The 25,821-nt window shown below is 41.3% G+C and overlaps 1 protein-coding gene across 6 annotated transcripts; it reads left to right on the plus strand.

Moving 5' to 3' along the window:
- Positions 1–1,807: 1,807 nt before the first annotated feature.
- On the plus strand, positions 1,808–18,717 carry LOC110488684 (upstream stimulatory factor 2). 6 transcript variants are annotated; one of them, XM_036947224.1, is made up of 11 exons: positions 1,808–2,541; positions 7,346–7,383; positions 7,692–7,795; positions 8,861–8,980; positions 9,283–9,430; positions 9,733–9,820; positions 11,485–11,523; positions 12,608–12,666; positions 14,485–14,591; positions 14,932–15,060; positions 15,726–18,717. In XM_036947224.1, exons 1-11 carry the CDS (start codon positions 2,501–2,503, stop codon positions 15,813–15,815), a joined length of 963 nt encoding a protein of 320 aa, XP_036803119.1. In that variant the 5' UTR covers positions 1,808–2,500; the 3' UTR covers positions 15,816–18,717. The 6 variants fall into 6 exon arrangements, with proteins under 6 accessions (XP_036803119.1, XP_021416676.2, XP_036803111.1 ...); XM_036947216.1 differs by having other exon boundaries at positions 1,810–2,541; positions 7,689–7,795; XM_036947229.1 differs by having other exon boundaries at positions 1,810–2,541; positions 14,485–14,579.
- Positions 18,718–25,821: the final 7,104 nt, after the last annotated feature.

Below are 25,821 nucleotides of genomic sequence, written 5' to 3' on the forward strand. Positions count from 1 at the left end.
CCACCCATTCAAAGGATCAGATAATTAATCTAGTAGTGGAAGCATAAGCAACAGCTATCTAGCACTGCGGTGTATACAATGTGGTGAGTAGTTGACTCAAAGAGAAAGATAATAGTTGAACAGTTTTGAATAAATTAATTTCTTCCAAAATGAAGGAGAAGAGAGATTTTTTTTTTTTAAATCAATTTCAGTTTCACTTACTTAGCTAGCAAATGCAGCTACCTAGTTTAGCCTACTGAAACACCCTGCTTAAACAGAAGGATGCTGTGTTAGCTAGCTGGCTATGACTTTCCAACACAACACTGGAACTCTTCCAAGTCAAGGTAAGCTTCTGCTATTACTCATTTAATGCCACCAGGGCCGCCGGTGTAACTGCTGACTGACTGTACACTGTAACGTTACTGCATGATTGTAGCGCGTTTACTAACGCCTTGGTTCTATTAGCTATGCTGACAATGACGTAACTTTAGCTAATATGGTGACAACGATGTGTGTAGCGGTTTGGCTTGGAAAGGTTTTTCGCATGGTCACACAGCTGAGCTGATGTGTTGTGCATTGAAGTCCAGAAGCAAATGGGAGAGGTGAGAGGAGAGCGCATAGATGCAAGAAGGAATACGTGTTTACACCTGGTCAGGGGTGTATTACATCCTATATCAGCGAGATACAGGCAAGAGTTTGCAAGGCGGTATTAAACGTATGTTCATGTGTCAGTGTCTGTCAACTCAAATTTGGCTCTTGACTTGTGTGCACCTACTTTGTAAACTTTCATTCATAGGCTAGGTTGAAGCAACCTCATAATGGGTATAGGGAAATTTGAGTATCAGTAGCCTAAACCTATCGCGGTTACATTGAACTTGGTGAATGGAATATGAATGAGAATCATCCAAAATGCTGTAATAGAAATACAAATATTCCTCCCTCATCTTAAACGGCACTGACCGTCACTGATCTGTCGATACTTTTATGAACATGTTGGCCAAACAATCACACATTCAGTTAAAATCATACCTGAAAAGATATACTCTTTGGAGGCCTCTCAGACTTTGAGAAAACACTCTTTGGAACCAGAAGCATAATCAAGCCCATGATATACAATATTTCCTGAGGAATGGAAGAGTGAGTTGGCAATGGCATTAAAGATTAATAGAAATACCAATGGTTGCCATAAGCAGACGAGAGGTCAACCCAGAATTTCAGTCCCCACTGAAAGGCTCCAGGGCTTGGTTTCCAAAAGCATGTTATGGCTAAGTTCATCTTAGAACCATAGATGGTTCTAAGATGAACTTAGCTATAACATGCTTTTTGGAAACCGGGCCCAGGTCTTTAATAGGCCCAGAACACAGTTACTTGCACAATTTCAGCTGCTTTATCACTAGGGATCTTTGTTCTCTGGCAAACTCCTAAGACTGAGCTACTGTAGATCATATTTAGGGAAGATGTCAAGAAAATTATCATGCTCACACAATCTAAAACGTATTAAATCATATAAAATATGCAACATGTTCCTTGGTGGTCAATAGAAAACATTAGTGGAAGAAGAATCTCCTACACATATCCTCTTAAATTTAGCTATTTAAATGGAACTATTATATATCAACCACTGTCTCTAGGTAGACTTTGCACACGATTTTTATTTTATTGATTCAATGTTTACAAATTGCTCAATGCCCCACAAAAGGGTGCGATTTGTTATCGTATATCACTTTTATTTAAAAAGGGTAGTCATGTGGTTAAAGCAAAAACCCGGATTCGATCTCAGCTCTCACCTGAGTAAACCAACGTGATCAGCAGCATCATGTCACATGAGCTTGATTTGTACTCCGAACACAGTTTCTAAACCATCTTTGTTGTAAATATCAGACATGAATATAGACAGAAAAAAAAATCTGAGGTGTATTTGTAATGTTGTGTAATGATACAAAATGGTTGGCACGCAATGGATATAATGGAATTGAGAAGGTTGACATTCATTTTAAACAGGGGCACCTCAAATCAACATTGCCGTGTAGCCTACTGTACATAAAACACATTTCTACATACTCCTCTTCCAAGATCAAAAGTTGAACAAAAATAGATGCAGGGCGGGGAATTAAATTTTGCTAACACCAACAGTCCACTCCATATTTTGTGAGACACGACGGACGCTGGTTTACTGCAGAGGTTGAGAGGATAAAAAAACCGAGAGTGAGAAAACATTTACCGAAATTACTCGACGAATCACTGTGCCATAACCTTGCAAAGAAACAATTCCAACCGTCCAAGTTGCTATCCTGACGACACTGACTCAATTTAGCAGTGCGAGTGAAACCGTGAGAACGAAAGCTTCGAGAGCGACATAAACCCCAGCCAGCGGCAGCGGTCTCCATTTTAACTTCGAGTCCGATCTATGCCTCACGTGTCTTGGACTGTCTCTCTCACATGACCCGAGTGTTTGTTCCCGTGATCAGCACTTCCATCTACGCGTCTGTGTCAGTGAATATCACATTTTATTCCAACCCTGATGGATATGCACCTCGAACAGAGTCTGGACACCGCGACAAGGTAATCCAATGTCCGCCACTTCCTCTCCATCACGTACGGAAGTCTCCTCTAGCAAGCGAAGGCCTGGCCTCCATTTTCTAGAGAACAGCTTGATTATGTGTAGTATAAACTAGATAGAATAAAGTGGTTTAATTTAGTAATATTTTTGCACAGTTAAGCTAGCAAATCAAATTAGGAAATGGTTACAGTATAGCAAACGATTGCAACATTTCATGCAAACACTGTTATCTACGGTAGTGAATTTACAGTAGTTAAGTAATCTACATCTTGCTAGTAGTAACGCTAGGCAGCTAACGTTACCTAACTTTAGTTAGAGATCCAAAGTTAATTTGCTAGCTTACAGCTCTACACTATAGTTGCTACATCCATTTTTGGACTTGTAAATTAAATATGCACTATGTAGAAATCGCTCTGCCACAAAACAAGCAACTATAGTGTAGAGAATCATAGTACCATCTAAACCACAGTGAAATATATTTTCCATAACCAAACATATTGTATTTTCTGCTGTTTTGAAGGAGATGTACAAAACTGAAAGTAAAAGACAAAAACGAAACTTTAAGACCGGGAAGAATAGAAATGGAACAGAGAGAATAGATCTGCTGCTTCATAGACTTGCTTTCAATGAGAGTGACACATCTATAATGTACTATTCTATGTGAATTTGGTCAGGTCATATAAGGAAATCGGTCAATTTAAATAAATCTATTAGACCCTAATCTATGGATTTCACATAATTGGGAATACAGATATGCATCTGTTGGTCACGGATACCTTAAGGTCAGAACCTCCTCTCACACCTCTTCAATAGCTGTGCGAAGTTCCTAGATATTGGTGGGAACTGGAACATGCTGTCGTACACGTCAATCCAGAGCATCCCAAACATGTTTAATGGGTTACATGTCTGAGTATGCAAGCCAGGGAAGAACTGGGACATTTTCAGCTTCTAGTAAGCAGTGGCAACTTTGAAGAATCTCAAATATAAAATATATTTTGATTTATTTAACACTTTTTTTTTTTTGTGACTACTACATTCCATATATGTTATTTTTATAGTTTTGTTTTCACTGTTATTTTACAATGTAGAAAATAGTACAAATAAAGAAACCCTGGAATGAGTAGGTGTGTCCAAACTTTTGCCTGGCACTGTGTGTCTATACACACAAAAATAAATCATATAATATGTTCATGTTTTCTGCTAAAATCATAAAATTCCACGTCAATTCACGATGCAGAATAATGATCATATGACGTAGAATTCTGCTCCGGCATAGAATTATCTGTATTTTTACCATGACAACAATAAACTTTGCTGATTTAATGTACTGATGTTTGTTATGGTAGGGTAGCTAGATGTGTTTTCTTTCTACTGAATGTCTTGCTTGGTAAGCCACGGTATTTCACAAACATTAAAGTACTTTTTTTTTTAAGGAGAGTGTGGTCTATATTATTTGATTGACAGTTCTGGTTGCCTAGTGATGGACGTTAGTCCCGCTTCAAATATCCAGAGAAGGTTTTGTCAGCATTTTAATAAGCCGTAGTGTAGCCTACCCTAAAAGACGAACAAACAGCCGAGGCGCTTTCAAGTGTAATTGATACAGGCTAGGCTATTCTACATGCAACAGACCGAAGACTGAACACAAGCTTGCATCACTAGCCATGAGAATGCTCAGGCAAGGCAGTGCCCAGGAGAGAGGATGGGGCCGGCAGAACCATGCCTATATGATCTCTTGGTATCTGCACCTCGCAATGTTTTGTCTTGCATGCCTTGCATATTCACTAAAGTTTGCCTCTTCCTCCCTATTTTTATTTAAATTACACAACTTTACCCAGGCCTTTTATTTTCTATTGTCTAGTTGGGCTATAACAGGGAAAATAATGTTTTGTGATAACTGTCCTGTGATTTTAATTATGTGGAGGGGGGGGGGGGGGGGGGGGAGACTGTGTTTTTCGGTTAGGGATGTTGTTTAATGTTAATGATCCCAACTTCATGTAAACGTTTAAACATTCACACCTAGTATATGAGTATACACCTGCTCTGACAGCTATGATCCCATATTGATGTCACTTGTTAAATCCACTTTAATCAGTGTAGATGAAGGGGAGGAGACCGGTTAAAGAATGATTTTTAAGCCTTAATACAATTGAGACAAGGATTGTGTATGTTTGCCATTCAGAGGATACATGAGCGAGACAAGATTTAAGTGCCTTTGAATGGGGTATAGTAGTAGGTGCCAGGCACACACTGGTTTGTGTCAAGAACTGCAACACTGTTGGGTTTTTCCATGCTAAACAGTTTCCCGTAGTAATAAAGAAGGACATCTAGCCAACTTGACTCAACTGTGGGAAGCATTGGAGTCAACACGGGCCAACATCCTTGTGGAATGCTTTTGACACCTTAGGTGTTCCTAATGTTTGATGTACTCTGTGTGTGTGTTTGGTTTTTTAATCACATTTTTTTGCAGCAGTGGCAAGAATGTAGCAGTAGTGGGCCACCACTGCTAAATGAATAGAGGAAAACACTGCCCATTGATTCTTGAAGAATTAAACATAATACATTTAGAATATCTCATCCACGTGGATGCTAGGTGAATTGCAACAACACTTTGAATATAAACAACTCTCCCCCTTCCCTGCATCAAATTTTCCCACAATTCTGTGAGGAAGTTAATGTCCCAAGGATCCCAGATATCATACTGTAGACCATGGTGGTTACCTCCCCCAAGGATTCAAGATTGCATAGATGATGGTGTAGACTATTTTACTTTAAGTTCACCAACTTCAAACAGCCATTTTTTTATTTATTTTTTGTTATTGAAAATGTATTGTCCTGCGATTTAGATTATTCCCTGCAGAATGATTCCCTACACTATTCAAATTGTGTGACGAGTGTAGAATTTTTAGCAACCGGGAAATGACAGAGCGATTTCTCCATCGGCCCCTTGCCCCAGTCTGCCGTTGTTCGTTGTGATTGAGGAGGCGATGACCATGCCTTTTAATGAAGCCGATGTAAGGGAGGGAGCAGCGGTGTAAAAATACTGCTTAGTTTGTTAATGATGTCTGAGTGTTGGAATATGCCCCTGGTTATCCATAAATAAATAAAACAATAAAAGGATGCCGTCTGGTTTAGAGGTCGACCGATTATGATTTTTCAACACCAATACCGATTTATTGGAGGACCAAAAAAATCCGATACCGATTAGTCGGCCGACTTTTAAAAAAACAACATTTTTTTGTGTGTGTGATGATAATTACAACAATACTGAATGAACAATGAACACTTTTCTTTTAACTTAATTTAATACATAAATAGCATCTATTTAGTCTCAAATAATGAAGCATGTTCAATTTGGTTTAAATAATGCAAAAACACAGTGTTGGAGAAGAAAGTAAAAGTGCAATATGTGCCATGTAAAAAAAGCTAACGTTTAAGTTCCTTGCTCAGAACATGAGAACATATGAATGCTGGTGGTTCAATATTCCCAGTTAAGAAGTTTTTTAGGTTGTAGGAATTATAACGCATCGACTATTTCTCTCTATACCATTTGTATTTCATATAACTTTGACTATTGGATGTTCTTACAAGCATTTTAGGATTGCCAGCGTAATCTCGGGAGTTTATAGACTTGAAGTCATAAACAGCGCTGTGATTCAAGCATTGCTAAGAGCTGCTGGCAAACACACGAAAGTGCTGTTTGAATGAATGCTTACAAGCCTGCTGCTGCCTACCACTGCTCAGTCAGACTTCTCTGTTAAATATCAAATCATAGACTTAATTATAATATAATAAACACAAAAATGCGAGCCTTTGGTTATTAATGTGGTCAAATTCCGGAAACTATCATTTCGAAAACAAAACATTTATTCTTTCAGTGAAATACGGAACCGTTCCATATTTTATCAAACGGGTGGCAACCCTAAGTCTAAATATTGCTGTTACATTGCACAACCTTTAATATTATGCCATAATTATGTAAAATTCTGGCAAATTAATTACGGTCACACAGTTAGCAACGAGCCAGGCGGCCCAAGCCGTTGCATATACCCTGACTCTGCTTGCACTGAACGCAAGAGAAGGGACACAATTTCCCTAGTTAATATTGCCTGCTAACATTAATTTCTCTTAACTAAATATGCAGGTTTAAAAATGTATATACTTCTGTGTATTGCTTTTAATAAAGGCATTGATGTTTATGATTAGGTACATTTGTTTAACGATTGTGCTTTTTTCGCGAATGCGCTTTTGTTAAATCATCACCCGTTTGGCGAAGTTGAAGTAGGCTGTGATTTGAAGATAAATTAACAGGCACCGCATTGATTATATGCAACACAGGACAAGCTAGTTAACCTAGTAATATCTTCAACCATGTGTAGTTAACTAGTGATTAGTTACTTAGTTATCTTACTTATAAGATAAGTTTACTGCTAGCTAGCAACTTACCTTGGCTCCTTGCAGCCACAAGGTCCTTTTGACGCTGCACTCGCGTAACAGGTGGTCAGCCTGTTACTCAGTTTCCTTGTGGATTGCAATGTAATTGGCGTCCAAAAAGGCAGATTTACCGATTTGTAATGAAAACTTGAAATCGGCTTAGCCGATTTTAAATCGGTCGACCTCTAGTCTGGTTTGCTTAATATAAGGAATTTTAAATGATTTATTATTTTATTTTTTATACTTAAGTATATTTTAGCAATTAGCCAGGTCACTGTAACATTTGTACTCCACTGCCATCCCTACTCTGTTAAGCTTGTCTGCTAGACCTTGCTTGCCTATATTTAGGATTGTTCCTTGTTTATGTCTTCCTAGTCACGAAAAACAAGAAGAGGAGGTCGTCCAATTAGAAGGTAAGAATTTATGTTGGGATGTATGTGTTTCGGATGCATGTGTGCCATTGTGCGTAACTTCACCATTCTGACTCTTTCACACATTTCAAAGTACTGACGTTTCAGACATCCTCTTGAAAAACCTGCTTTAAAAACCGACCAAAGAACAGACCAAAAACACACGCTTAAGTGTCATAGTTTTAGGCCTAGCTTTTTTTTTGCAATAATGCACCTTGCCTCACTAATTTCTCATCAATGGATATCTGAGTGTTATTTTTCTCTTCCATCCTTCTATCGATCCTCTCATTCCACTGTCCTTCGCTCAGGAGACGGGGAAGGGGAGCAGACTGCTGTTACCATAGGCAGTATTCAGCAGGCCCAGGCATTCGCGGACCACAACATTCAGTACCAGTTCCGCTCTGAGGGTGGTCAGGTGGGTGTCCTGTGAACAGCGTTTTGCTGATTTTAGAAACATTTAACTAGCTGAATTCACATAGGTTTGTTTTTGCTGTATGAGGTCAGTTTACTATATCACTCACTCACACTAGTACAGGGATGGGAAACTCCGGTCCCCAGGGGCCAGAGTGGTGTCATACTCCCCCCCCCCCCCCCCCCCCCCCCCCCATCCATAGCAAACACAGCTGATTTGAACAAATTGCATTCTCAACTTAAGTTCATGATTAGTTGATTATTGGAGTCTGGTGTGTTAGCTGGGGCTGGACACCCAATCAGGCCCCAGAGGACTGGTGTTGTCCATCCCTCCACTAGAGAATCAACCGTATCACACAATGGAAAACCCTGAATAACCCTGTAATTCAACACTAGCCTCTCCGTTGAATTGAGAGCCTTGTGTGCGTTCACTCTGAACCCAGACAATAGAACCGGCCAGGACACTGATATAGGCCTACAGGTTTGGATGTCAAATTGGTTCTTAATTGTGACTGTTTACGTCTACGCTTTTGTGGATTGTCACAGAAAATGTTATATCTTCACATAAACCATTTTTTTGGGGGGGAGGGTGAAGGAATAAGCTAGTTAGAGCTGGTCCTTTCGCTGCTCATTTGGAGTAAACAGAGCTGGTGTGAGTGATCATGTGATTCCAATCCCCTTCCTGGATTGGCATGCGGCTGGTGTCACATGTTAGTCAGGAGGCAAGTCACACGATGAAGGGGTACAAATACTGATTATTTTGAAACAAACACGTGCTTTTCTGGATCTGGCTGTTTTTATATTGAATTAGGAACATTCTGCCATATAAGCATAAGTTGGGTGCGTAGATCACTTATAGGCCTAGTGGTATCATTCAATGTGCAAGGTCTTAACTACAATAGCCTAGGGTGTGAACCTCGGTATGAGGTAAACAACCTGCAAGTACTGAAAACAGTGACATTAAAATGACCATGGTCAGGCTAGAAGGCATCCCACGCTCTTTGTTGTAGAATTAATGACTCTGGTTTCTCTCTGTCTCTCCATCTCTCTGTCTCCCTCTCTTCCTCAGGTGACTTACCGCGTTGTCCAGGTAACTGACCAGCAGCTGGAGGGGAGAGATGACGGGGGAGGGCCGGTTAGCGTGGTCTCCACGGCCGCCTTCCCCGGCGCTCCTCAAGCAGTGGCCCAGGTAGGTATCAGAACACCAGGAACCGAGGCCACTACTGTCACCCCTTACAATAACACAGTTCCCTAATGGCTACGGAGCCTGACATACTTCAATGTGTCAAACTATTGATCGTTATACAAGTTATCTGTATTGTTGTTGTGCCGGAATCAGGACACTTTTATTTATGTGTGTATATATTTATATTTATATTTATATATATATATTTATATATAACTTGTTGTAGTTAATTATTAAGTAATATCCGTGTTGTAAGTTAGTTGTCAGTAGGGCTTGCTAACCCTTCCCACCTTGTTCCCTGTCAGGCTGTGATCCAGAACCCTTTCAGTAATGGGGGTAGCCCCGTGGGAGAGACGCTGGGAGGGGAGACGCGCTTTGCCTACTTCCCAGCTACGGCTGTGAGCGACGGCACTGTGTCTGTGCAGACCACCTCCGACCCCACTCAGGCCGGGGGTGAGTCAGCTCTACTTCTAATGCTAGTCTAGCAGTCTTCTGAGGGCAAAATACTGTCCCTCGCTTTTGGTTCAAGTCCAAACAGACATAAAGAAGAATGACCACTTATCAAATTGACATTTTGAGTACCATGACCCGGTGCTGACTGAGAGAGATTAACTGTTCATCCCCTCAGCCACAAGGTTTGTCTCGGTGCTGGAGTCCAGTGTCACTCAGCAAATTCTCCCTTAAGACTTTGTCACTGAGATCTCCAACCTGCCCCATCTCTCGCTCTCGTTTCCATGTCATCTCTTCTCCCACAGGTCAGTTCTACGTGATGATGAGCCCTCCTGACATCTTGCAGACAGGCACACAGCGAACCATAGCCCCGCGCACACACCCCTACCCTGAGTGAGTATCAACCACACTGCTTCTTCCTCTCCTCCTATGGCCCTCATTTTAGGGGGACTCTGAAAGGAGAGCCCATTCACACAGCAGTCTGAGCCACTCCAGATGTTAAGCAGTCAAAAACCTACCTATGCAGTCCTTAAGTTCATCTTCCACAAGCATGTCAGACATGTTTTGCAAGTAGAACCTAGCCTATACGCCTAGGTGTTATGTGATAATTTCAACTCTTCATCAATAATGACCTGTTAAGAAGTAATTTGACTGGATTTTTCGAGAGCATCTAAGAGTTGGTTTACATTGACTCTGAGATGTATCAGTTAGACTGGAAAACGATAAGTCACTGATATTGACTATTGAAAAAATAGTATATTGAATATATAGTATATCCATCCCCCCCCATTCACTTTCACAGAGATTTGGGTTGAGCAAGAGAGTGACCTGGACCTGGGTCAGACAGGTGTGTGTGTGTCGTTTCCTTGAACACTCAGCTGTTCTTGTGGGATGGATGATGTCATCACAGGGTTGTGTCCCTGTCCTTGTTGCCCTGGTTTCCCAATTCCTTGTCTACTTCCTCATTTGTTTATCTCTTTCAATCATCAATATCATTATCATGTGATTTAAATTATTTTCCTCAAACCACTCTGAATGAGTAACACTGAATCAAAACCAAACTGTTAAATCTGGTTAATCCATTCTGAAAATCAAAATAATCTCTCATGCCAAATGGATGATTAATGATATGTGTGTCAGTGAATTAATTTGACATTAGTGTTCTGGTTAATTTAGGAAATGAATTATTTTTCAACGAAGACATACTGCATGCCCAGTGCCAAGGGGTGTGAGTAAATTGTAAACATGCTCATAAACTAGACATATAATCTAGAAGGGGGGAGTGCCAGGCAAGTGTTTGAATATAAAACAAGGAGTTGTGTGTTTATGAGATTGTGTTTCTATAGTTGTGCACATAAGGGAAATGGTTTGGAAGAATAGGTCAAAGTGCTTTTTAAAAAATTTGACATAATGCCGTGCTTGTTTTGCCATCCAGAACGAACGCATGATCCTCTGAAATGTAATTTGTGTTGGACTGAATGGATATCCCTTGCCTTGCAATTTCCCTGCCTGTATATGATGAACACTTATTCTCAGGCCTGTAGAACAACATGGAGATTTTGCACCTCTTATACTCTGAAAAATACATTTTACAATATAGCTTTAGGTAAAGGGGATGGCCATCAATTTGCACACAGTAAGGTGGGGCTATGGGTTTGTTATTATGACTGATCTTGACTCTTCCCAAGTTCTCTAGGCTACTTGGGGCTTTTGTGTGGGACGTTCGTACAAGACTATCCCAGTTGAGTTTCTAGTATCGGGCTGCAGTGATTCTCCTGGGCTACCAGTAAAGCTTTTATCTACTTCACTGTTAAATATACAGTCTTAAAGGGCTGGATACCACTGCAGTGTGTGCTGTTGTCTAAGGAGGACTTGTTTTTCTGTGGTTTGCCATTCTATTCCCCCTGTCCATATGTTTTTCTTGTGTGTGATTAATTTGTCTTTTTTTTTTATTCTTACATCAACAACGCATAAACTAATCCATGACTGAACATATTTGATCTGTGAAAATACATGAAATTAAATGAAAACTTCCACCGCTTACCTGCCGTTCGCAGAGACGAAACCGAGATGCTGCAACATGACGGTTTAAACTGGTGAGAACAACTTCCACATCCCCCCCCCCCCCCCCCCCCCCTCCCACTGTAACCAATCAAATTAGGCCTTGATCATATACCACAAAGAAGAAGGAACAATCATACCACCTCCCTATTCCACCTTCATTCCCTTTAGTACAATTCCCTGGTGATTATGTTAGACCCTTGATGTGATTGAGCTGTATTTAGCATTGGAAAATGTGTGTGTACTCTTTGATGGTAGTCCTGATGCAGTATTGAGTTGTTTTCAGTTCAGTTCTGTAAGACGTTGAAGAGCTAGTGTAAAGTATAAACAGCCCACTTTGTTTTTGCTGGCTTTTAATTGCTTTTACTCATTAGATGCGAAAAAGGTAAGTGCACTGTGCGAACACCAGCCGTTTTGGTTTAATTTATGACACAATTCATTAGACGGATTAAAGCTTTGTCAAAGTAAGTGCTGTTGAATTGTATTAGTTTACTGCCACGGCCCTGCGCATCTCGTCCCCAGTGCCTTCATGAGCTCATCTGGCTGTCACGTATGGGGAACTTAATTAAAGAATACCTCGGGGAAGACACACACACACACATGAAAAACAGTTGTCATTAGCCATACTCTGGACACCAATGCGACAACATCGCAATTTAGGATTATAATGATGCCCGCGCCTTAGACTCCCTGGGGTATAGTGGGGAAGGGCACGTATACCTCCAAGAAATCTGCCTGTCCAGACGGCCGTCAGACAATCAGTAATACAGTAATTCCAGTCACTGCGTCTCGCTGTCAGCACCAAGGTGGTGTTATTGCCTCATATACTGGCCCATACGGCTGCTTCAGATCAGCACGGCTGCCCAAGGCAGTGCAGGGCGGCCCCCCTGCAGAGTACGGCTCTGGTGCCTGAGTGGAGTGTAATTGTAAAAGGGTCAGGTGCTTTCAGATAGTGGTTCTGGTGGGGGATTTCTGCACTAGATTAGTTGCGTGGAGCGCTGTAGTCTGAAGATTTTTTTTCTTTTAGTCTGAAGAGTTGCACCTGTTTTGTACAGAGGTGGCCTGAGGACTCCCGGGTTTAGAACATGGCTGAAATGTGCTATTTGTTTTTGTCTGTAGGAAAATGGATGGCCCACGGACACCCAGAGATGAGAGGAGGAGAGCTCAACACAATGAAGGTGAGCAAAGAGAAGGGCCTACATCACCCACAATCCTCCCTGCTCTCAGAGCCAATCTTTTTTCTTTTTTTTTTTAACCTTTATTTAATTAGGCAAGTCAATTAAGAACAAATTCTTATTTATTTTCAATGACGGCCAAGGAACAGTGGGTTAACTGTCTTGTTCAGGGGCAGAGCAACAGATTTTTACCTTGTCAGCTCGGGGATTCGATCTTGCAAACCTTTCGGTTACTAGTCCAACGCTCTAACCACTAGGCTACCTGCCGCCCCATTCTATCTTAACCATGCAACTCTGTGCTTTACTTCTGCATTCCAAGATACACTACATGGCAAAAGTATATGGTACTTTTGTATACATTCTAAAATCATGGACATTAATATGGACCCCCCCCCCCCCCCCCCCCCCTTGCTGCTATAACAACCTCCACTCTTCTGGGAAGGCTTTCCACTAGATGTCGGAACATCGCTGCAGGGACTTACTTCCATTCAGCCACAAGCATTAGTGATGTTGGGCGACTAGTCCTGCCTCACAGTCGGTGTTCCAATTAATCCAAAAGGCGTTAGATGGGGTCGAGGTCAGGGCTCTGTGCAGGCCAGTCAAGTTCTTCCACACCGATCTTGACAAACCACTTCTGTATGGACTTTGCATTGTGCACTAATTGTCATGCTGAAACAGGAAAGTTGCCACAAAATTAGAATGTAATTTTATGCTGTAGCGTTAAGATTTCCATTCACTGGAACTACGGGGGCCTAGCCCGAACCATGAAAAACAGGCCAAGACCAATTTACCTCCTCCAAACTTTAAGGATGGCACTGTGCATTCGGGCAGGTGGCATTCTCCTGGCTTCCGCCAAACCCAGATTCATCCGTCGGACTGCCAGATGGTGACACGTGATTCATCACTCCAGAGAACGCGTTTCCACTGCCCCAGTGTCCAATGGCGGCGAGCTTTACACCACTCCAGCCGACGCTTGGCATTGCTCATGGTGATCTTAGGCTTGTGTGCTGCTGCTCGGCCATGGAAACCCATTTCATGAAGCTTCCGATGAACAGTTCATCGTTGCTTCCAGAGGCAGTTTGGAACTCTGTAGTGAGTGTTGCAACCGAGGACAGACAATTTTTTTTACACGCTTCAGCACTTATTGGTCCTGTTCTGTGAGCTTGTGTGGCCTACCACTTCACGGCTGAGCCGTTGTTGCTCCTAGACGTTTCCACTTCACAATAACAGCATTTACAGTTGACCGGGGCAGCTCTAGCAAGGCAGAAATTTGATGAACTGACTTGTTGGCAAGGTGCCACGTTGAAAGTCACTGAGCTCTTCAGTACGAGCCATTCTACTGCCAATGCTTGTCTATGGAGATTGCATGGCTGTGTGCTCGATTTTTTTAAAAATATTTTTTTATACACCTGTCAGCAACTGGTGTGGGTGAAATAGTTGAATCTACTAATTTGAAGGGGTGTCCACATACTTTTGGCCATGTAGTGTATGCAATATCTTGTTGAATTTCTTTTTAAATTAGTTGCACCTTGTGATGTTTTGTTTGTTGAAGCCAAAGCCACATTAAGTGGACAGTAGATCTTTTCTTATTCTATCCCAAAGACTCTTCTCAAGTGGAGGCACTTTTTGGGAATTTCATTTTGTATATCAACCAACCACTAGATGCTGCTGTTGAACTGTCTGTTGTTCCCACAATGTCACAATGTCACTAAGTGACTATTCAAGGCATACAGAGAAAAATATCCATGTAGACACTAACCACTCCCCATATGTATCCCTATTGTTTCTCTTTCTCTGAACCTGTTCTGTGTGTCTGAACAGTTGAGAGGCGGCGGAGAGACAAGATCAACAATTGGATCGTCACGCTCTCCAAAATCATCCCCGACTGCAACATAGACAGCACCAAGACGGGGGCTGTAAGTCACTCTGTAAGGCACTCTCAGCAACTTTGTCGTGTGTGTGTGTGTGTGTGTGTACACATTTTAATATACTTGTGAGTACCAGAATAATGGTAAACCATCTTAAATTCAAAGAGGTGAGGACATCTTGCCGGTCCTCCCTTTTATAAAGGCTATATTAAGCCTAGGGGTTAGGTTAAGATTTAGGGTTAAGGGTAGGCTTAGGGAAAATAAGATTTAGACGTGTGTGTGCATGCACGAATATTGGTATTTTATTAGGATCCCCAACAGCTGTTGCGAAAGCAGCGGCTACTCTTCCTGTCGTCCCCACGGCAGGATGTCTTAATTAACTCCTCTCTCCTTCCCCCAGAGTAAAGGGGGCATCCTGTCTAAGGCGTGTGACTACATCCGAGAGCTCCGTCAGAATAACCAGAGGCTCCTGGACGGTGTCAAAGAGGTGGAGAGAGTACAGGTGGACAACGAGCTCTGCAGACAGCAGGTAAAACAGCCTAGAAAGAAGGCTATCCCAAAGAATCAGAGGCCTAGCCTGGACTCGGATCTGTTCGTGCCGTCGTGCCAAATTCTATGGTCATTGTCAGGCACAACATAGGAATTGGCAAGACTGCACAAACTGATTTTGGGACCAGGCTATCACATTCCTGCGAACAGAAAGGGTTAATGTTCGAACAAATGTACGCGTTTGATTACGTTTAACGTTCATTTTACGTCTGACGACCGAAGTGCCGTTTTTACTTCAAAATTAAGTTATAGCATATATTTGCACGGCGAGTGTTTTGCCTTTTCATTCCTTACTGAATCCCAAAGCACTGTTCTTCATGTTCCTCATTCTAATGCTCAGAAGTGAAGTCTCCAGTCCTGTGGGGGAGAGAGAGGCAGTGAGTGTGTAATAGCCCAGAGGAGAAACTGGGATGAAAGTACAGTACCTTGAGATTTAAAACAGATGGCTGTTGTGGCCAAAATTGTCTAAAACTTTTGTTTGAAAAGTGTATACAACAGACGTTTCTGTCCAGAATCATTGAAAGAACAAGTGAGGCCTAGAAGTTGACTTTGTATTTTGCTAAGTTGCTGCTAATTCATTGATTACATTGAGGACACCCATTTTGTTGTTCGTCGGCGGACATGGTTTGTTGTTGTTTGTCTCAGATCGAGGAGCTGAAGAATGAGAATGCCCTTCTCCGAGCTCAACTCCAGCAGCACGGCATCGAGAGCGTGGGCGAGACGCCGCCACAATGAACGAGGGAGACTGGGAGAGCAGGACGGGTAGAAGGAGGACGAGGCAGACTGGAGACGACACGTAGGAGCAGAACAAAACGAACGAGCTACTGACGAATCACTCTTTTTCACAGTCGCTGACAGTTAAGACAGTCTTCCCTGGCCTCGTCTTTGAGGCTGCATCCGAGACTCTTGGCAGGCTCCTGCTGCTTTGTTGGCTGCACTTGACTGATCCAGGATCAGTCGAAATGACAAAAGACGCCACCGTGTAGACCATAGACATGTCTCCGAGAGAGAAGAGGTCACAACCACCAGAGGAAAAACCCTCTACTAGCCCAGAGAAACCCACTGCACAACTCCTCCCTCCCTTTCTATATTTATTTAGTTCCTCACCTGTGGACTGTGACATTGGATATTTTGTTGTTGAGTTGTTTTTTTTCCCATTCTCTTCAGTCATGTTTTATTTTAGTCTGTATTTGTGGTTGAGGGTCATATTACAATTTTGTTACGTTAGCAGTTTTTAATTTATTAGTTTGTGTATTGTTAAAAATCTGCCCAGAAAGACTCATTTAGAAAAGCTCATGTATCCTAGAGGAATAGATGATGTATGAGTGAGTGGTAGGCTACCAGCCAGTAGAACAGAAACACGATACAAATAAACCGCTGCATTGCAGATCTATGTGAAAGAATGGCTTGATAGTTGCCAATATTATTAGAAGTATTGGGACAGTGACACATTTTTAGTTTTGGCTCTGTACTCCAGCACTTTGAAATGATATAATGGCTATGAGGTTAAAGTGCACACTGTCAGCTTTAGTTTTGGGGTATTTTCATCCATATCGGGTGAACCGTTTAGAAATTATAGCACTTTTTGTACATTGTCCCCACCATTTTAGGGGAACAGAAGTATTTGGATGAATTCACTTGTGTAATAAAGTAGTCAAAAGTTGAGTATTTGGTCCCATATTCCTAGCATGCAATGATTGCATAAAGCTTGTGACTCTACAAACTTGTTGGATGCATATGCCATTAGTTTTGATTCTATTGGGCACAAAATAATCTGAAACTATGGTAAATAATGCATTGTCATTTTGGAGCCCCTTTCATTGTACATTTATTGTACATTCTAAACACTTGTACATGGATGCTACCATGATTGCGGATAATCCTGAATGAATCGTGAATAATGATGAGTGAAAGTATCATAACTCCAAGACTTGCTAACCTCTCACCATAACGAGAACGGGAGGTTAGCATATTTTGGGGGGAGGTATGATGTTTATGCCTCTAACTTTCTCACTCGTCATTGTTCTCGATTCATTCAGGGCTGTCCGTAATCATCAAACACAAGCAAACAAACAGCAAATGCATCTAAGAAGTTTGTAGTCACAAGCTTGACGTAATCATTGCGTGCTAGGAATGTGGGACCAAATACTAAACCTTTGAGTACTTTACAGCACTTTTTATATATATATATATATATATATATATATATATATACATTTTTTTTATTATTATTATATATTTTTTTACATAGTTCCCCCCTGATTTTTAGGGGACCAAAAGTATTGTGACGAATTCATTTGTGTATTAATTACTAAACGGCACCGATATTGATGAAAATGCCCTCAAATTAAAGCTGACAGTCTGCACTTTAACCTCAGTCATTGCATCATTTAAAATCCAAAGTGCTGGAGTACAGAGACAAAACAACTATCTCAAGGATGCAATTTTGGTATACCCAGAGGAATAGCTGTGCTTTGCCCAATATCACAGTTTTACAGTGCTTGCATTAACAGAGTTGTTGTTAAAATAGCAACAATGCAACGTTCTATAAATGTGTCATGTTGAAGTATGGCCACTGGCGTTAGTGGGAAAATAAATGGTAATCAATAATTCATTTACTGTGTACGCTGGCCCTTTTCTACAATTATGCAATTTAATACACAATCTTTAAGGCTGGTTTGAGACTGGCCGGGTTCGCTTATAGAGCATTTGATAGACCACTGATACGGCCTCTGAGAGAAAGGTGGAGCTCTTAAAATGTCACCTGACATATGAAGTGAGTGCAAATGTATATGATTCTGGGTGGAACATCACAGGTTGCATCAGAAATGGCACCCTATTATGTAGTGCACTACTTTTGACCAACAGTGATTTATGTAAGGGATAGGGTGCCATTTCAGACACCACCCAAGTTTTTAATTTCAACATTGTGTCACGTTTAAAACTCACTCTTGAGAAAGCGCATTGAGTTCACTGCTGAGCTAAATTTAGCGGCTACAGAAGTCTGGATGTTTTTTGCGAATGTGTGTGTGATGCATCTGTCTTGATATGTGTAAGAATAACCACAAGTATCATGTCTAGCGTTTGGCTTTTTATTTTTCTAACCAACACATCAAATGGAGATTAATGCACCCAGGGAGAAAGACTCTGGAGAGAATAAATGAACCAACTCACTGCTCAAGATAGAAGCCAAGAACAGAGAAACTTCCTGTTCTTGCGCCTCGTTTCTGTGTTCTGACTTGCCTCTCCTTGCAAACGAATGGATGCTAATAAAGACTTGGGAAAACATTTTCATCTCAGACACTCTTTCACTCATCTAGGACAAGAACCAAGTTGAAATGCGTTCAACGTGCAAACAGGCAAGTTGATGATGATACCAATGTTACTGATGACTGGATTTGCATTGTGTATTTTGTCCTGAATTTGGGAAAATGGGAATAGGTCAATTTGTGTTTTAGTCTCTGATCAGGGTGTTTTAGGCATGTACTGTCTGGCTCGGGAATCAGCAAAGCAGCACTAATACTCAACCCAATGAAAAGTCATGTATACTCAATGATTCCACCTCGACAAGCTCTCCTACTCTGTGACCTTGTGCTTTTGTAAGTGCAGAATAAAATTGTTATCCTGTTTTGCTCAACTGTCTCTTAGAACTGTTGCTCTTCAGCTGAATATAGCCAAAGTTGACTGATAATGTTTATTTTGCAGTTGAATTCTACACATTTAGTGGGAAGTGAGCACGGTCAATTATGGTGAAAATAAGGTAGCGAAAGGAAATTGTTGGCTGTAGTTAATTTGATCTTTTTTGAAATATCAAAAATGAAATTTACCAGCCTCTATCCCCTGTAGCAGACGTGCTATTCTCAGGTTAGATTATAAGACTTTTTATAAGTAAAATGGCAGAAAAATAAATAATTTACTTGCTTGTAACCTTGTCAGCATGTGTTCTGGGTCATTGTCTTTTCCCCTATATGGAATGTCTTCCCTTCTAATGTATTCATAATTGTTAAAGTACTTTGGATGAAGGAAGGCCTACTAATACTGTATATTAATAGCAAAGGTTTAAGATAATTAATGATAGACATTGAGGGCACATGGGTGAATAATGTAGCCTGGTTGCCAGTCTGTTTCTGCTCTTGCCAACCCCCTTTGGAATTGTCAGGCCAAAGATAACATGTTTGACACGGACAGCAATGGAGTAGACAAGCACAAACAGATCTGTGCCCAGGCTATGAATAATGATAAAGGTAGAAGAGCAGTTCTCATTATAAGCTGCAACAGATGGTTACTCATTTTTTTTCCTGAAATAAATCCAAAATCTGGTCATCTTTAATAAGAAGATTATCCTTTTATTTAACTATGTTCAGCAGCAGGTGTGTGGTGTCACATCCACACGTGTGTTTCATTCTGTGTAGATGGACATCTCATAGGCATTGGGGCAACTCCTGCCTGGGCCCCTCTTTCAGGTGGTCTTTCAGCAGGGATTTGGGGGCTGAGATGGGCAAAATTCATAAAAATACAAAAGACCAAAATATACAACAAAATACTGTTGCCAAAATATATTTAATTAAAATACATGTATTTTGTATTTTTAAAATATAGAAAATACATTTGCAAGTACCCTCCTTAATTATACTGTACTAAAATACAAACTCAATATGTAACAATTTCAAGGATTTTACTGAGTTACAGTTCATATAAGGAAATCAGTCAATTGAAATGAATTCATTAGGATCTATGGGTCTATGGATTTCATGTGACTGGGCTTGGGCGCAGTCAAATTCTCTAAAACGACATTGGAGGAGGCTTATGGTAGAGAAATTCAATTCTCTGACAACAGCTCTGGTGGACATTCCTACAGTCAGCATGCTAATTGCATGCTCCCTCAAAACTTGAGACATTTGTGGCATTGTGTTGTGTGACAAAACTACACATTTTCGAGTGGTCTTTTATTGTCCCCACCACAAGGTGCACGCACCTGTGCAATGATCATGCTCTTTAATCAGCTTGAAAATGGAGAAATGCTCACTAACGGGGATGTAAACAAATTTGTGCACAAAATTAGAGAGAAATAAGCTCTTTGTGCGTATGGAGCATTTCTGGGACCTTTTATTTCAGCTCATGATTATAGGACCAACACTTAACATGTTGCATTTATATTTTTGTTTAGTATAGTTATAAAACAAACTGTGACCCTTGGTTAACATGCTATGAACAGTACCAATAGCCCAGACAAATGACACAGTTGTTAGTCCTCATAGCTTTGTGGCCCTCTATTCCAAATTCAAAGGTGTTTGAATGAAAGTCGAGGCACAAGACACAGTGTCGTGACAGTGTGACAATAATAACATAATGTGTTCGCTTTCAAAGTCCAGTTAACTTCCCCCTTTAGGACCAAATTCACTGTATTATCCTCACTCTGGAAGTACATCCATGTGCATTAACTTTCTTTCAAGCTTGTGCACTGATCCAGTGCCATAAGACTTAGTTTACCAAAAATGTGTAGTATTTTTTGTTGTTTGAAAACACCAAACACAAAAGTAAACTACATGTCCAAAAGTATGTGGACACATGCTCGTCAAACATCTCATTGCAAAATCATGGACATTAATATGGAGTTGGTCCCCCCTTTGCTAATATAACAGACACTATTCTTCTGGGAAGGCTTCCATTCAGCCACAAGAGCATTAGTGAGGTCAGGCACTGATGTTGGGCGATTAGGCCTGGCTCGCAGTCGGCGTTCCAATTCATCCCAAAGGTGTTCGATAGGGTTCAGGTCAGGGCTCTGTGCAGGCCAGTCAAGTTCTTCCACACTAATTTTGACAAACCATTGCTGTAGCTACCTCGCTTTGTGTATGGGAGCACTGTCATGCTGAAACAGGAAAGGGGCTTCCCCAGACTGTTGCCACAAAGTTGGAAGCACAGAACTGTCTAAAATGCTGTATGCTGTAGCGTGAAGATTTCCCTTTAATGGAACTAAGGGGCTTAGCCTGAACCATGAAAAACAAGAGCATTATTCCTCCTCCATCAAACTTTACAGTTAGCACTATGCATTGGGGCAGGTAGCGTTTTCCTGGCATCCGCCAACCTCAGATTAGTCCATCGGACTGCCAGATGTTGAAGCGTGATTCATCATCACTCCAGAGAACGCGTTTCCACTGCTCCAGAGAACAATGGCCCCAAGCTTTAACTCCACTCCAGCCGACGCTTGGCATTGCGCATGTAGCCAACCTTTGCCTTGATGACAGCTTTGCACACTCTTGGAATTCTCTCAACCAGTTTCATGAGGTAGTCACCTGGAATACATTTCAATTAACAGGTGTGCTTTGTTAAAAGTACATTTGTGGAATTTCTTTCCTTGTTAATGCGTTTGAGACAATCAGTTGTGTTGTGACAAGGTAAGGGTGGTATACAGAAGATAGCCCTATTTGGTAAAATACCAAATCCATATTATGGCAAGAACAGCTCAAATAAGCAAAGAGAAACGACAGTCCATTATTACTTTAAGACATGAAGGTCAGTCAATACGGAAAATTTTAAGAACTTTGACATTTTCTTCAAGTGCAGTCGCAAAAACCATCAAGCACTATGATGAAACTGGCTCTCATGAGGACCACTACAGGAATGGAAGACCCAGAGTAACCTCTGCTGCACACGATATGTTCATTAGAGTTACCAGCCTCAGAAATGTATTTATTTTTATTTTACTAGGCAAGTCAGTTAAGAACAAATTCTTATTTTCAATGACGGCTTAGAAACAGTGGGTTAACTGCATGTTCAGGGGCAGAACAACAGATTTGTACCTTGTCAGCTCGGGGGTTTGAACTTGCAACCTTCCGGTTACTAGTCCAACCAACGCTCTAACCACTAGGCTACGCTGCCGCCCGGCAGCCCAAATAAATGCTTCAAAGAGTTCAAGTAACATACACATCTCAACAACAACTTTTCAGAGGAGACTGCATGAATCAGGCCATCGTGGTCGAATTGCCTCAAAGAAACCACTTCTAAGAGACTTGCTTGGGCCAAGAAACATGAGCAATGGACATTCGACCGGTGGAAATCTGTCCTTTCGTCCAAATTTGAGATTTTTGGTTGCAACTGCCATGTCTTTGTGAGACGCAGAATAGGTGAATGGATGATCTCCACATGTGTGGTTCCCACCGTGAAGCATGGAGGAGGAGGTGTAATGGTGTGTGTTTGTGATTTGCTGGTGACTGTCTGTGATCTATTTAAAATTCAAGGCACACTTAACCAGCATGGCTACCATTCTGCAGCAATACGCCATCCCATCTGGTTTGTGACTATCATTTGTTTTTCAACAGGACAATGACCCAAAACACTCCTCCAGCCTGTGTAAGGGCTCCTTCAAGACTGTTGTTAAAGCATTCCTCATGAAGCTGGTTGAGAGAATGCCAAGAGTGTGCAAAGCTGTCATCAAGGCAAAGGGTGGCTGCTTTGAAATATCCCAAATATATTTTGATATGTTTAACACTTTTTTGGATACTACCTGATTCCAAATGTGTTATTTCATAGTTTTGATGTCTTCACTATTATTCGACATTGTAGAAAATAGTAAAAATAAAGAAAAACCCTTGAATGAGTAGGTGTGTCCAAACTTTTGACTGGTACTGTACATGTAACGGATGTTTGGGGGCACGGGTGGACTGGCCGTTGTTGGGGACACTGCTGTAGGTGTACGTACGGTCGGTGTAGGTGTACGTACGGTCAGTGTAGGTGTTCGTACGGTCGGTGTAGGTGTACGTACGGTCGGTGTAGTTGTACATACGGTCTGTGTAGGTGTATGTACGGTCAGTGTAGGTGTACATAGGTCAGTGTAGGTGTAGGTACGGTCGGCGTAGGAGTATGTACAGTCGGTGTAAGTGTACGTACGGTCGGTGTAGGAGTACGTACACTTACACTCTCTGTAGCAGCAGTGGGACACGGTTTCTTCATTGTACACTACTGTGCAGCAAAATGGCAGTGGTACACTCTGCAGGAGTCTTCGGGGTCAGAGATGGACCTGCCGTTGCTGAAAATAATGCTCTTATTGAATTCATTCTCCACCTTTGGAGCATTGGGGCACTCCGTCGTCCTCTCACAAATCTTTGAGCCGTCATTGCAGGTGCAGTTCCAGCAAGAGTCTCTTGGGTCAGGGAATGAAAGGGAAAAGGGGGATACCTAGTCAGTTGTACAACTGAATGCAATTCAACTGAAATGTGTCGTCTGCATTTAACTCAACCCCTCTGACTGGCCGTTGTTGAGGACTTTGGTTACATTCTCCACAGCAGTGTCCTGGTTGTGTGTAAGGGTCGTTGCACAATGTATAACAGTGTATGTCTTCGCAGAGAGGCGTGCCTCTGTAACACATACAAAACCCACATGAGACAGGAAACTGTTCCCCATCCCTGGCTCATATACAGACGACTTTAAGATATTCAGAGACTTTGTCGCCAGCTGGTTCAGAGAACACAGTAACAGTTAAACTCAGAATGACCAGGATCTTCATCCAAAGGACCTCCATCTCCACAAACAGAGAGTGTCGTAAACAGTCTCCCAGTATAATTTTTGGGTTACTCCTAATTATTATTTGGTGAATTCATTAATAAATGATCGTACAGCATATTAGTCTCTAGATGCATGTATACATCTATTTACATAATCAGATGTACAGCACATAAAAAATACATATTTAGCGCGAAAGTCACAATGTTAGACAGTTCACATTTGTCTTGTTTTCTCTCTGTTTACATCTTTATATGAAAAATCCAATGAATTTAACAAGTAACCACAATATCTTATCACCAGTAAATTCATCATAGCTATGAATCCCTGTATTTATTTAAATTTGCACGGTCCGTCACTCAACTCTCACAGATGGACAGAAGCTGCTGCAAAATCACCAGGATCGTTATTAATACTGATGCATCTCATTTTTCTCCTCTGCCACACGATCTCACCACCTCCACACGCCTCCCCTACTTCCCCCTCCACCTTCCCTCCCTCCCTCTGTGCTTGTCTCTCGGCCAGTCTAACAGCCGCCAATCAAACACACACAGCCAGCCAGGCGCCTGTGTGCCCCCTGCTCTGTTTGAATGGGTTGATCTCTGATCCCATGTACCTCAGATTGAGACATACTCTCTCTCTCTTTCTTTCCCCACAGTTGGGATGGTACTCCAATAGACCGATGCAGACAACTGGCTTATTCAAAGAGTAGCAGCCTACAGGGTTTGAGTTATGATACACCGGACAACCCCATAATAAGCCTTAAAAATGTCAACATGCAGTAGGTACCATGTTAAGAATCAACATGGTCTCATTAGATATGACAAAATAGGGACATTTAACCATTGTAGTTATTCAGAATGTCACCAAGGCTGACATAATATCGCGCTGTCTTTTACCAAACAAATGTATTTATTTCCCCCCCGCTTTTTTAATATTTTTTATTTTTTATGTGTGGATGTTGAATCAATGTGGAAAACTGATTGGATTTGCAAAAAGTCATCAACATAAGGGAATTTAGCTTTTTTTCACTCAATGTTGAACCTAAATCCAATGAAAGGGTGATATTTTTAGTTGATTTCACGTTATGAATGTAAATCAAAACTAGAGGTTGAACTGAAGTCTGTACCCAGTGGGATGTCCTCAAGGCTGACATAATATGTCAGAAATGTATTTAAACATTTATTGTAATAAATGTAGCAATACTGTAATAAATATAGTTAGGTCACTTATTTGTTATTTTAGAGTGTTTGAGTAGAACTATGAATCCTCATATGGTTATTTGTTTGAAACAGTCTGGGTGCGTTTCCTATCATACCTGAGATTCACTTTTTCCCCGCTAGCTACCTCTACTATTCTTATTCTCGTATGCCTTAAATAGCACTATACAACACAACTGTCCTCAATTCTTCGAGGAGAATTTGAACAGGATGTCTTTATAATTACAATGCTTACCCAGCGAGAGTTGCTGGCTAGTAATAAACATGCATGGTTGACTCCAACAAATGCCACAGTCCTCAATACGCTCTTGTACTGTAGGCCCAATGAATAACCCTTAACACTCAAGAGTTCGAAAACGCTGCATGAATGACTGTCTCTCCTTTGTGTGCTGAGATGTTCTCTACCTTAGAGAAATTGCATTTCAACAACGGCTATGGTCTCCAAACTCAGCCTGTCCAGCTCTGTCAGTCTGAGGCTTGTTCGTGTCAAGAGTGCAAAGCAGAAGAGCTTTAGTGATTCACACTTCCCCCAGTACCTCTATTCTCCACAGACTCTGATCTAGCTCTACAGTAAGCACTACAGGATACATCTTTTCTTATTTACAACAAGAGACAGAGTAGCCAATCAGTGGTGAGAAGGACAAGTCATGTGCTCACGGGGACCTACAAGACAAGTTCTCTGCGTTGCTTATGTGGATATTTCAGTTTGTCTCTGGCAGGTTCTGCTAGACAAATGGGAAGCAAGATGGTCCATTTCTCAATTGAACATTTAACTTGGTCCATATTACTCTGCTAAAAGGAGACTGGAATTTCCCAAGAAGATTCGCAGTAGCACAGTATCTGCACTGGGAAAATCGTGACCCCTGTACTAACTGTGTCTGGCTTGCTCGTACATTTCACTAAAACAGTCAGGGAAAACACTGCCCCGTGAGGCAGATAATGTCACAGCAAAAGGAGGACTAATTGGACAGAGTTGCTATAGTCAGGTTTAGGGCAGGGTGTTTGAATACTAAATTCTACTA

Source organism: Oncorhynchus mykiss, chromosome 2, assembly GCF_013265735.2.
Source record: "Oncorhynchus mykiss isolate Arlee chromosome 2, USDA_OmykA_1.1, whole genome shotgun sequence".
In the NCBI taxonomy this organism is placed as follows: domain Eukaryota; kingdom Metazoa; phylum Chordata; class Actinopteri; order Salmoniformes; family Salmonidae; genus Oncorhynchus; species Oncorhynchus mykiss.